The sequence below is a fragment of the Alexandromys fortis genome, unplaced genomic scaffold, assembly GCF_014885135.2.
Source record: "Alexandromys fortis isolate MF-2015 unplaced genomic scaffold, M_Fortis_MF-2015_v1.1 scaffold_161, whole genome shotgun sequence".
Classification (NCBI taxonomy): Eukaryota; Metazoa; Chordata; class Mammalia; order Rodentia; family Cricetidae; genus Alexandromys; species Alexandromys fortis.
This window is the reverse complement of record NW_026068073.1, coordinates 1,172,739-1,183,595: the sequence shown is the minus strand read 5'-3', so window position 1 is coordinate 1,183,595 and position 10,857 is coordinate 1,172,739. Positions and strand designations below refer to the sequence as shown.

The window sequence follows — 10,857 nt, the reverse complement described above, 5'->3', positions numbered from 1 at the left end:
AAAAAAAAAAAAAATAAAAAAAAAAAAAACAAAAACCGATGCCAGCAGGAGAGGGGACCATCAGAACTGGGGTACCCATCTCACAAGTTCTGTGTAAGGCAAGTGTTTCAAGGCAGCCAGAAGAAATAAAGTGGCCGGGACATCTGGGCGCTGCCTGCATCCAGAAAAGATGGCGGGGACTACCCTGATCCCTTGAGTCTCCTTTCTCTCCTAGAGCGCACCCTGAACACTGGACTCAAGGCGCTCTCCGGCCCTTACTTCCCCAGTGCTGGGCTTGCAGGGCCCCACAGCTGGCTTTCCGCTCGCCTTTGACATTTGAGTCAGGGTCTCATAATATGCTCCCATCGCTACTCATTCTGTAGCTGTGGTTGACCTTGAATTTGTGACCCTACTTCTTCACCCTCCCAGGTGGCTGAGAGACAGGCATGTGACAGCAGATCTGGACTTTTATTTTCTGTCAGTCTGCTAGAATCTTTGTAACATTGTACTGTGTATAATACTTGCTTGTTTCCTTTTTTTTTTTTTTTTTTTCTTTTTCGAGACTGGGTTTCTCTGTGGTTCCTGTCCTGGAACTAGCTCTTGTAGACCAGCAGGCTGGTCTTGAACTCACAGAGATCCACCTGCCTCTGCCTCCCACGTGCTGGGATTAAAGGCATGCACCACCACCATCCGGCACTTGCTTATTCTCATGCCTGTACACCTGACTCATCCTGACCACCCCACTGTCGTCCCTGTGAAGAACCACACCCACCCATAGGTGGCGCTAGAACATTGGTTTTCAACCCCGGGGTCTCATATCAGATGTTTAGGTTACAGTTCATAACAGTAGCAAAGTTAGTTATGAAGTAGCAACAAAATGATTTATGGTTGGGGTCACCACAACGTGAGGAACTGTATTAAAAAGGGTCACAGCATTAGGAAGGTTGAGAAGCACTGGTCTAGAACTTTCTACTTCCGCGAACCTCCTTCAGGTGCTGTTTCTCCAGTATGGTCTTCCTCAAGGCCAAGTTCTCAAGGCTGTGTGAGTGTGAAAGTCACCCAGACCTGTTTCCCAGGCTGGTTTCTTGCTTGTGATTGACATTTGACTATGGAGTCAGAGCACACCACTTCTCCACAGCCCCTGCCATTGCCTCCAGGAGGTTTTTCTGCATCCTGCTGTGATGTCAGGGAACTCCAATGCTCAGAATTTCAGAATTAGAGCCACACATGGTGACGCACACCTTTAATCCCAGCTCTTGGGAGGCAGAGGCAGACAGCTCTGTGAGTTCCAGGCCAGCCTGGTCTACAGAATGAAAGGAGGAGAAAATAAGTAAATTTCTTTTTGTTCTTTTTGCTTTTGTTTTTCTTGAGACAGGGTTTCTCTGTATATCCCTGGCTATCCTGGAACTCACTCTGTAGACCAGGCTGACCTCGAACTCAGAGATCTGCCTGCTTCTGCCTAGTGCTGAGGTTAAAGGTGTATGCCACCTATAAATTGTTTTATTATAAAAATTAATTTTATTTTTTGGTTACAAGAATCTTGCCTGGTTGTGCGTTTGAGCAACACAGGTGTGCCTGGTGCCCAGGGAAGCCAGAGAGGCATCTGATCCTCTAGAACTGAGTCATGGGTGGTTGTGAGCCGCGTGAGTGCTGGGACTGAGCCTCTGGTAGAGCAGCCAGTGCTCTTAGCCTCCAGTTCTGGCCCCCAAATTTAAATGGCCTAGGCATGGTGGCATCTACCTATAACGTCCAGCACTCTGGAGGTGGAGGCAGGAGGATAAATTCAAGGTTACTCTCAACCTCATAGCTTCAGAGACCAGTTTGGGCTTTTTGAGCCCTGGTACAGTGAACATCAGGTATAGTGCTGTTGGCTGATTGGTCACTGCAGACACGACTGTCGGCCCACAGGTGTTCAGAGGGACTGCTGTGGACAGTGTAAAGTCAGGATGTGCCTGCTGGGCCGACAGGGGCGCTGACAAGAGGACAAGAGCCCCTACTTAGTTCTCTCGTTTTCAGATGGCACGTGTGTGGGCTTGCAGCCAGAGCACACATGTAGAGGTCAGGTGACTTTGTGGCACTGGCACTCCCCTTCCGTGTTTCTGTGTGACACAGGCATTGCATGCAGGTCATTGTCTCATTGCCTCTGCAAGGCAAGCCCCTCCACCCCGAGCCATCTTGTGGCCCTCCATTTGTGTTTCTGAGACAGGGCCCCTCTCAGCCCTTGCTGTCTGGAACTTGGGTCAACGCACTCCCCCCCCCCCACCTCAGCCTTCTGAGTGCTGGGATTGCAGGGGTGGGAACCTGGTTCACCTCTCCCTGGAGCACACAGAGAGCAGAGTGACTTCTGACCTGTCATGTGTCCCCACACTCGGGTCTGGAGAGGGTGTCACCCCGTGTCAGCCCCACTGCACGCTGCAGAGCCTCAGTCTTCTTTGTTTTTTATTTTGGTTTTTGTGTGTTTGGTTTCCTTGAAGAGCTGTGGTTAACCCAGGGCCTCTTGCATGCTAGGGAAGTGCTGTGCCTGCACTCTGCCGGGCCACATCTGAGGTGACGTGCCTGCTTCACAATACCCGGCCTGGCTTGGTTCTTCATTTTAAAATAATGAGTTAATTTGTTGCGTGTGTGTGTGAGAGAGAGGGAGTATCTCCTGGGGCTGCAGTTACAGAACTTGTAAGCTGGAGCATCTCCAGCTCTATTTTTTTATTGCAGAGAAGTATGAGTGATTGAGTAATTATCAAAACAGTTTTGAATATAAAGATATGATATTGGGTTAAAATGGGAAACGTGGTGAAAATATAAGTTCATGGAGAAAAGAGGACCTGTAAAATTCATTTTTGTCGAACTAGCTTTTTTTTAAGACTTTACTATGTATACAGTGCTCTGCATGCATGCTTGCAGGACAGAAGAGGGCGCCAGATCTCATTACATATGGTTGTGAGCCACCATGTGGTTGCTGGGAATTGAACTCAGGACCTCTGATAGAGCAGCCAGTGCCTCTATCCTCTCTCCAGCCCCCAAAACAGCTTGTTTAAGAATTTGCGTGTGCCGGGCGGTGGTGGTGCCTTTAATCCCAGCACTCGGGAGGCAGAGGCAGGCGGATCTCTGTGAGTTCGAGGCCAGCCTGGTCTACAAGAGCTAGTTCCAGGACAGGCTCCAAAACCACTGAGAAACCCTGTCTCGAAAAAAACAAAAAAAAAAAAAAAAAGAATTTGCATGTATGTGGGGTTTTTTTTTTCAGATGTATAGTGGAAATCATCAAACCACTGTATTTAGATTACACCAGCTACATTTTCAAAAACAATAGAATGATGTTATTCTAAAATCTCCAGGGTGGAGAGATGACAGAGATTAGCAATGACCGCCGCTCTGCTAGAAGATGTGGGTTAGGTCCCAGCAGCCACATGGCCACTTCCAGCCACCTGTAACTCCAGCTGCAGGGGACCTGTCACCCTCTTCTGGTCTCTGAAGCTCTCCTTGCAGGTGATGCATATTCAGACAAGCAGGAGCACACATAGACACATAAAACATGTTTAAAAGTCAGAGTTTGGGCTGGAGAGATGGCTCAGAGGTTAAGAGCACTAGCTGCTCTTCCAGAGGTCCTGAGTTCAATTCCCAGCAACCACATGGTGGCTCACAACCATCTATAATGAGATCTGGTGCCCTCTTCTGGTGTATATATGTTAACAGAACATTGTATGCATAATAAATAAATTAAAAAAAAAAAGTCAGAGTTTCACCAGCCGGTGGTGCAAGCCTTTAATCCCAGCCCTCAGGAGGCAGAGGCAGGTGGAGTCTGAGGCCAGCCTGGTCTACAGGATGAGATTCTGTCTCAAAACCAAAAGTTAGTAGCTGGTGCTGCCTGATTTTCCTTCCGCCCTGCTTCAGACTTGTACTGCTGAGGCTCAGGCTGTGCCTGGGGAGTTGATGAGGCATCTGGGGCAGGCTGCTGTTGTTGTGGGGTATCCTGGGGTCACCCCAGCCCAGCCGTTGCCCCTTTCTCCCACAGGATGACGCGGCACGGCAAGAACTGCACAGCAGGGGCTGTCTACACCTACCACGAGAAGAAGAAGGACACGGGTACCGTTGGGGACCTCTCTCACCTCTGGTTTCCCTCTGTTGTCCTATTCTGCCCTTGAATGCCCTGTCGTTGCCCTGTGTGTACTAAGGATGGTGACCACAGGTAGCAGGGCCATGTGGCTCATCTAACACATCCCTGGATACCACCTTTGCAGAAAGGAAGGCTGAGAGCCACAGTGGTCCCCACTCCAGGAGAGGGGAGCCAGCCATGACCCTCTTTACCCCTCTGCCCCACTGTGGGGGAGCAAGGCTGACATAACCATGGCTTTCTCAGGTTCCACTCAACCCCCACATTTCCTTGGGCATCTAGTGAAAGGTATGTCTGCATCCATCACCACCTTTCTCTGTCCGCAGCGGCCTCAGGCTATGGGACCCAGAATATTCGACTGAGCCGGGATGCTGTGAAGGACTTTGACTGCTGCTGTCTCTCGCTGCAGCCCTGTCATGATCCTGTGGTCACGTGAGCAGGGGAGGGGCAGCAGGGCAGCTGGTGTGTGTGGGTTCACCCTCTCAGAGCCGCAGAGCTATCTCCAGAGACAGGCAGCTGCTTCTCCACCACCAGTGGAAAGAGTACATTGCTAACAGCTGGGGCTGGGCTCGGCAGGTGGAGTGCTTTCCTAGCCTTCAGGAAGCTCTGAGTTCCCAGTGCCACAGAAAACCAGGTGTGATGCACTCAGGCAGCACAAACGGAGGATGGGGGTTCAAGGCAAACCTCAGCTACATAGCAGTTTAAAGCTAACCTGAGCTGCAGAACATCATGTCCCACAATAAAATGAAAAGAAATGCACTGAAGGGAGACCATGGGAGATGTCACCTAAGGATGCGTAGTGGTACCCAGGGTAGGGAGGGTGTGGATGGATGTTGGGGTGAGGATGCTCGTTAGTGGTACCCAGGGTGGGCATGAATGGATGGATGCTGGGGTGAGGATGCTCGATGGTGGTACCCAGGGTAGGGAGGGCATGGATGGATGCTGGAGTGAGGATCCTCGATGGTGGTACCCAGGGTGTGTGTGAAGGGGTGGATGCTGGGGTGAGGGTGCTCGATGGTGGTACCCAGGGTGGGCGTGAATGGATATAGAAGTGAGTGGATGCCATCTTGTGATGAAGCCCAGGCCCACACTTTCCTCATCCCCTCTCTGCAGCCCAGATGGCTACCTCTATGAACGGGAGGCAATCCTGGAGTACATCCTACACCAGAAGAAAGAGATTGCCCGGCAGATGAAGGTGATGGGTGCCAAGGAGAAGGGAAGGGACTCAAGGGGGCAGTTCCTTTTCTCGAGGGCCCTTCCGTGATGCTGGTCTCTGCCTGGAGCACCATCCACTCCCACTTCTGTCCAGATGTTTCCAGGCAGCATCTGTGTTGCCCTCCTCTAGGCCAGGATCTCTGGGGCCCACCCTGCTCTAGGAACCTGAGACCCCTGTGTGCCTGCACCTTCTGCTGTGCTTGTGCTGGGCTGCACTCCTTGGCTTTCCTTGGCTCCCCGCTCATGGCGGGGGTGTGTGATGTACAATGCCCTGTCATCTGTGCGATGACCGCCAGAGGGCCCCACCGAGCAAGTGGGAGACACAGATCTCTCTAGGTGCCCACGGTGACTCTGGTCCTTCCTTCACGGTCTGGCTTTCTGGCGCTCAGGACACTGAGGGGTTGTTTTGTTTTTGTTCGGGCCAGGGCTGGAAGCCAGCCCTCACCGGCCGAGCCTTTGCAGTGCTCCTGCTACCCACCGCTGGCCCCAGCGTGCTCAGACTCCATGTCCTCACCTCAGCCCGGTCGCCAGGCAGCCCCCCCCCCCAATCCTGGCGCCACTGTCGACACCTGCTGGGAGCCGGGGGGACTGAGCAAGGAGCAGACCTTTCCTGTTATGGCCACACGGGACAAAGCACACTGTACTGGTCATAGACTTCCAAGCCAAGCTCCCTGTGGCAGGACAGGGGTTCCCTGGCCAGCTCGCTTTCTTTCTTTCTTTCTTTCTTTCTTTCTTTCTTTCTTTTTTTGTTTTTTTGTTTTTTCGAGACAGGGTTTCTCTGTGGCTTTGGAGCCTGTCCTGGCACTAGCTCTGTAGACCAGGCTGGTCTCGAACTCACAGGGATCCGCCTGCCTCTGCCTCCGAGTGCTGGGATTAAAGGCGTGCGCCACCATCGCCCGGCTCGCATTCTTTCTTGAGTGCTTACTGTGTGCCTCTCAGTCTCAGCACTTTGGAGGCGACCCCGTGTGGCTGGAGATGTAGCTGTTTGTAGAGTGCTTGCTTAGTGTGCACGAAGCCCATGGTCCCACACCCAGCACCTAATACCAGATGTGGTGGGACATGACTTGATTAGTGGAAAATCAGGAGTTCAGGGTCACCCTTGAGTTCCAGGCCAACCTGGGCTACATGAGCCCCTGTCTCACCTTGAGCAGGCCCTCCCAACAGGAAGATTCTGGGTCCCACTCTATCTGAGTAGGAAGCCAAGGACTCAGAAAGGCCAGGGCCACCTTATCACACAAAAGTAGCAACCTTTGCTAGCCCCTGCCAGAGCTGCTCGCTCTGCCGCTGGTTGGTGCTGAGCCAGGCCCTCTTCCCCTAGGCCTATGAGAAGCAGCGAGGAGCTCGCCGGGAAGAGCAGAGACAGCTCCAGCGAGCAGCAGCCGAGGACCAAGCTCGAGGCTTCCTGGAGAAGGAGGCAGCCATCGTGAGCCGGCCCCTCAACCCCTTCATGCCCAAGGCTGCCACCTTACCCAATACAGGTGACAGGGAACACCTACCCTTCGCCAAGGGTCTTCAGGGGATGACTTCCTGAGGTGCGTACCCCAGCTTCTCTCTCCACAGATGGTGAGCAACCAGGGCCCAGCACGGGTCCCCCCGGGAAGGAGAAGGACAAAGTGCTACCCAGCTTCTGGATTCCCTCGCTGACGCCCGAGGCAAAGGCCACGAAGCTGGAAAAACCAGTGAGCCCTGTGTCCCAGCCCCTCGTGCCCCTTACATGTTGACCCCTGGCCTTCCTTTTCTGTTGACCCTTCCTCTGCCTGCAGTCCCGCACCGTGACCTGCCCAATGTCTGGAAAGCCACTACGCATGTCAGACCTGACGCCGGTGCGCTTCACGCAGCTGGACGACTCCGTGGACCGCGTGGGGCTCATCACACGCAGTGAGCGCTACGTGTGTGCAGTGACCCGAGACAGCTTGAGCAACGCCACGCCGTGCGCAGTGCTGCGGCCCTCGTGAGTAGGGTTGGGGAGGAGAGTCTGGAGTCATCCCAAGATGCCCTAGGGCCGACCTTCGCCGTGTCTCCCTGCAGTGGGGCTGTGGTCACTCTGGAGTGTGTGGAGAAACTGATTCGGAAGGACATGGTGGACCCCGTGAATGGGGACACGCTGACAGAGCGCGACATCATCGTGCTGCAGCGGGTGAGTTGCCAGTGCGCAGCCCTGCCCTGCCCCTGCCTGTACCTGTCGTGCCCCGTGCCCCGCGGGTCCTCCACCCTACCCTCCTCCCGCCACTTCCCTCTACACACACGCTTGGGTCCCACAGCACCTTGTGTTTTCTTTAGCTCCTCCACATTTTTCTGTGCTTTCCTCCATCCTGGGACTTCTCCCCGCAGTCCCTCCTGTGTCCCAGGTCCCCTCCATCCCCTGCCCTGAGACTTATTTTTCCCTGGTCCACATAGGAGCCCAGCAGCCTCCCCCAGCTTGTTCTTCTCCTTTCCAGGGCGGGACAGGCTTTGCAGGCTCAGGAGTGAAGCTGCAGGCAGAAATGTCCCGGCCAGTGATGCAGGCCTGAGCTATGCCCTAATAAACCTGCCTGTGAACCGACTGATGTCTGGTGCCTCACTATACAGAAAGAGAGGGCTTGGGGTAGTAGGGGCTATTCCAGTCCTGGGCCCTAAGCTCCTGGAAACTGACTCCGCCACTTGTGACCAAGCAGGGACAGGAGCCTGTCAGTCAGGATCAAAGGGCACTGCCCAGGAAGGACGGGCTCAGGGCATAGCATATTCCCAGGCCAGCTAGTAGAAGAGCCCTCCAGACGTGGAGCTGCCCCCATGTGCCCTTAACTGCAAGCAACCCTGCAGACCCAAAGCAGGGCGGTGGTGGCTCACACTCTTAATCCCAGCAGTCCTAAGGCAGAGTGAGACAGAGGCAGGCGGATCTCTGAGTTCAAGGCCAGCTCTGGTCTACAGAGCAAATCCTAGGATACCTGGGATTACACAGAGAAACCCTGTTTGGAAAAACCAAAACCAAAAAAAAAAAAAAAAAAGGAATCCCAACTTCTTGAGTGTGTCCAGCTTTCATCTGTATCCCCTTCCCCAGCCCTCTGAACTTGTTTTGTTTTGTTTCTTTGGTTTTGGTTTTTTGAGACAGGGTTTCTCTGTAGCCTTGGAACCTGACCTGGAACTAGCTCTTGTAGACCAGGCTGGCCCCAAACTCACAGAGATCCACCTGCCTCTGCCTCCCGAGTGTTGGGATTAAAGGCATACGCCACCACCGCCCTGCATGAACTTCTTCAAAAGTGACACAGGCCTACCTGCACCCCCAGCTCCAAGTAAAACGTAGCTTCCTGTTTCCTTTTCTTTTTGTGCGGGGAAGGGCACACACTAAGCAAGTGTTCAAGAGTTTCTATCTTTTAATTTTAAAAATGTTTGTTCTGGGGGGTGAGGGTGGGGGAGGTTGTGCCTGCACAGAGCCTAATAACCTATGAGAGCCGCTGGAGCCTGAGTTCCGGAGCAACCTCTGCTCCTCTGTGCAGCCCCAAGTGTCTCATCTCAGGTAGCCTGGGTTGGTGGCCCATGCTTTCATCCCAGCACTCCGGAGCTAAAGCAGGAGGATTGCTGCAAATATTAGCCTAGCCTGGCTACAGAAGACTGGCTATGTCTTTAATCCCAGAGCTTGGGAGGTGGAGGCAGGCCTGGTCTACAGAACTATCTCAAGGACAACCAAGACTACAGAAAGAAACCTTGTCTCAGGAAGAGCACTGCCTGCTCTTCCAAAGGTCCTGAGTTCAATTCCTGGCAACCACATGGTGGCTCACAACCATCTGTAATGAGGTCTTGTGTCCTCTTCTGGCCTGCAGACACACACACAGACAGAATATTGTATACATAATAAATAAATATTTAAAAAAATAAGAACATACATATATGAGTCCTGACCTGGGTAAGGTGTTGATGGAGAACACTGGCTGCGCAGTAACAAGGTTACTGTGGTAGAAGATGTTTTTAGATGTGGTGTCTTGTGTATTTATACCTTGACATCCTGTAAGTCTATTGCCAATATTTAAAAATAAAACGTATTCCAGGCAGGGTGTTCTGTGCCTGTGTTCTCAATCCTCCTGTCGTCACTGCCAGTCTCACATTCCCAGCGTGCATCAGTTTTGCACCCCGATCTCTCCTGTGTGCATAATTTACTGCTTTGTGTATTATTTTGGTAATAAGATTCTGTCCATAGCCGGGTGGTGGTGGCACACGCCTTTAATCCCAGCACTCGGGAGGCAGAGGCAGGCGGATCTCTGTGAGTTCGAGACCAGCCTGGTCTACAGAGCTAGTTCCAGGACAGGCTCCAAAGCTACAGAAAAACCCTGTCTCGAAAAACCAAAACAAAAAAAAAAATTAAAAATAAATAAATAAATAAATAAAAAGATTCTGTCCACCATACAACCTCCCTAAGATTTAGAGGGCCTTTTGGCTGGTAAGTCCACTTGTGACCACTAGAGGGCAAAATGCCACCACCACTGAAAGGCTGGAAACAGGATTTGAACTCAGCGTTTCCAGAAACAAAACAAAGATAAACTGGGTAAAATCAGAGCCGCTGGGGCTAGGGAGATGGCTCAATTGTTAGAGTGCAGAGGCAGGAGGACCTGTGTGGTGAGGACAGTAGTCAAGGAGGACACCCCGCCTCTGACCCCAACTCGGGACACACCTCATGATAGAGACATACCAAAGTAAGCAGAAAGAGCACAGTCAGGAAGCCGGAGAATGCGGATGGGGAGTTTCTGAGGTGCTGCTTTTAGCCCGGGACAGGGTCAAGCCTGGCCCCGAGTGACCGCCAAATGCCAGTGGAGCTCAAAGCCAGGCCTGGCGGTGCACGCCTGCCATCCCAGAGTTCCAGAGTCTGAAGTCTGAGAATGGCTTCAAATTCAAGGCCAGCTGGGAAGGGAGAAGGAGAGGGTGGAAGAAAGCTGGTACCCCAACTGGGCTCACTAAACCCAGCCGGACCACAGGGACTGTATGGGGTTCACTCCAAAAAGCCGAGCGGGGCCTTAAAGCCTCAGCCAGATCGAGGAGGAAGAACTCATGGTACAGTCTGAGTTTTATCAACTCAATTGACTGCTTGGCAAAAAAGAACGGGGCTGGGGAGATGGTTCAGCAGTTGAGAGCACCGGCTACTCTTCCAGAGCACCCACATGGCAGCTCAGTCATCTGTAACCAGTCCCTGGGGATCCCACACCCACTTCTCGCTCCCGAGGATACGGCACACGTGCTGCATAGACACAATTTTATTTTATTTTTTTTTTGGTTTTTCAAGACAGGGTTTCTCTGTGGCTTTGGAGCCTGTCCTAGAACTAGCTCTGTAGACCAGGCTAGTCTAGACACAATTTTTAAAAATGAGGGAAAAGTCGTTTTCTTCTGAAAAATGAAGCAGACTGGAGAGCAGCCGCTGTTGGTATGACTCGGTGGTACCTGCCTGGAGTCCCCCAGTGAGGAGCTGGATAGAACTCAGAACCTGGGTGCTAACCCTGGTACCCCCGACCCACTCCTATAATCAAAACCATTACTTTGTTTGCTAACTTCAAAAGTTAACGACAAAGCCTCTGGATCCCCAAATTCATGTGGTA

General features: G+C 52.4%; 1 protein-coding gene across 3 annotated transcripts in view; it reads left to right on the top strand.

The window, feature by feature from the left end:
- Nosip (nitric oxide synthase interacting protein) overlaps window positions 1–7,841 on the top strand; it is a 15,979-nt gene extending 8,138 nt beyond the window's left edge. Inside the window, exons 2-9 of one of the 3 annotated variants that reach the window (XM_050121374.1) lie at window positions 3,986–4,056; window positions 4,411–4,516; window positions 5,198–5,279; window positions 6,618–6,777; window positions 6,860–6,978; window positions 7,063–7,250; window positions 7,328–7,436; window positions 7,738–7,841. In XM_050121374.1, the coding sequence (XP_049977331.1) occupies window positions 3,987–4,056; window positions 4,411–4,516; window positions 5,198–5,279; window positions 6,618–6,777; window positions 6,860–6,978; window positions 7,063–7,250; window positions 7,328–7,436; window positions 7,738–7,809 (906 nt within the window). In that variant the 5' untranslated portion in view covers window position 3,986 and the 3' untranslated portion in view covers window positions 7,810–7,841. Of the gene's footprint in view, window positions 1–3,308; window positions 3,460–3,985; window positions 4,057–4,410; window positions 4,517–5,197; window positions 5,280–6,617; window positions 6,778–6,859; window positions 6,979–7,062; window positions 7,251–7,327; window positions 7,717–7,737 lie in introns of those variants that run through there. The other 2 variants (XM_050121373.1, XM_050121372.1) reach the window with 2 other exon arrangements.
- Window positions 7,842–10,857: the final 3,016 nt, after the last annotated feature.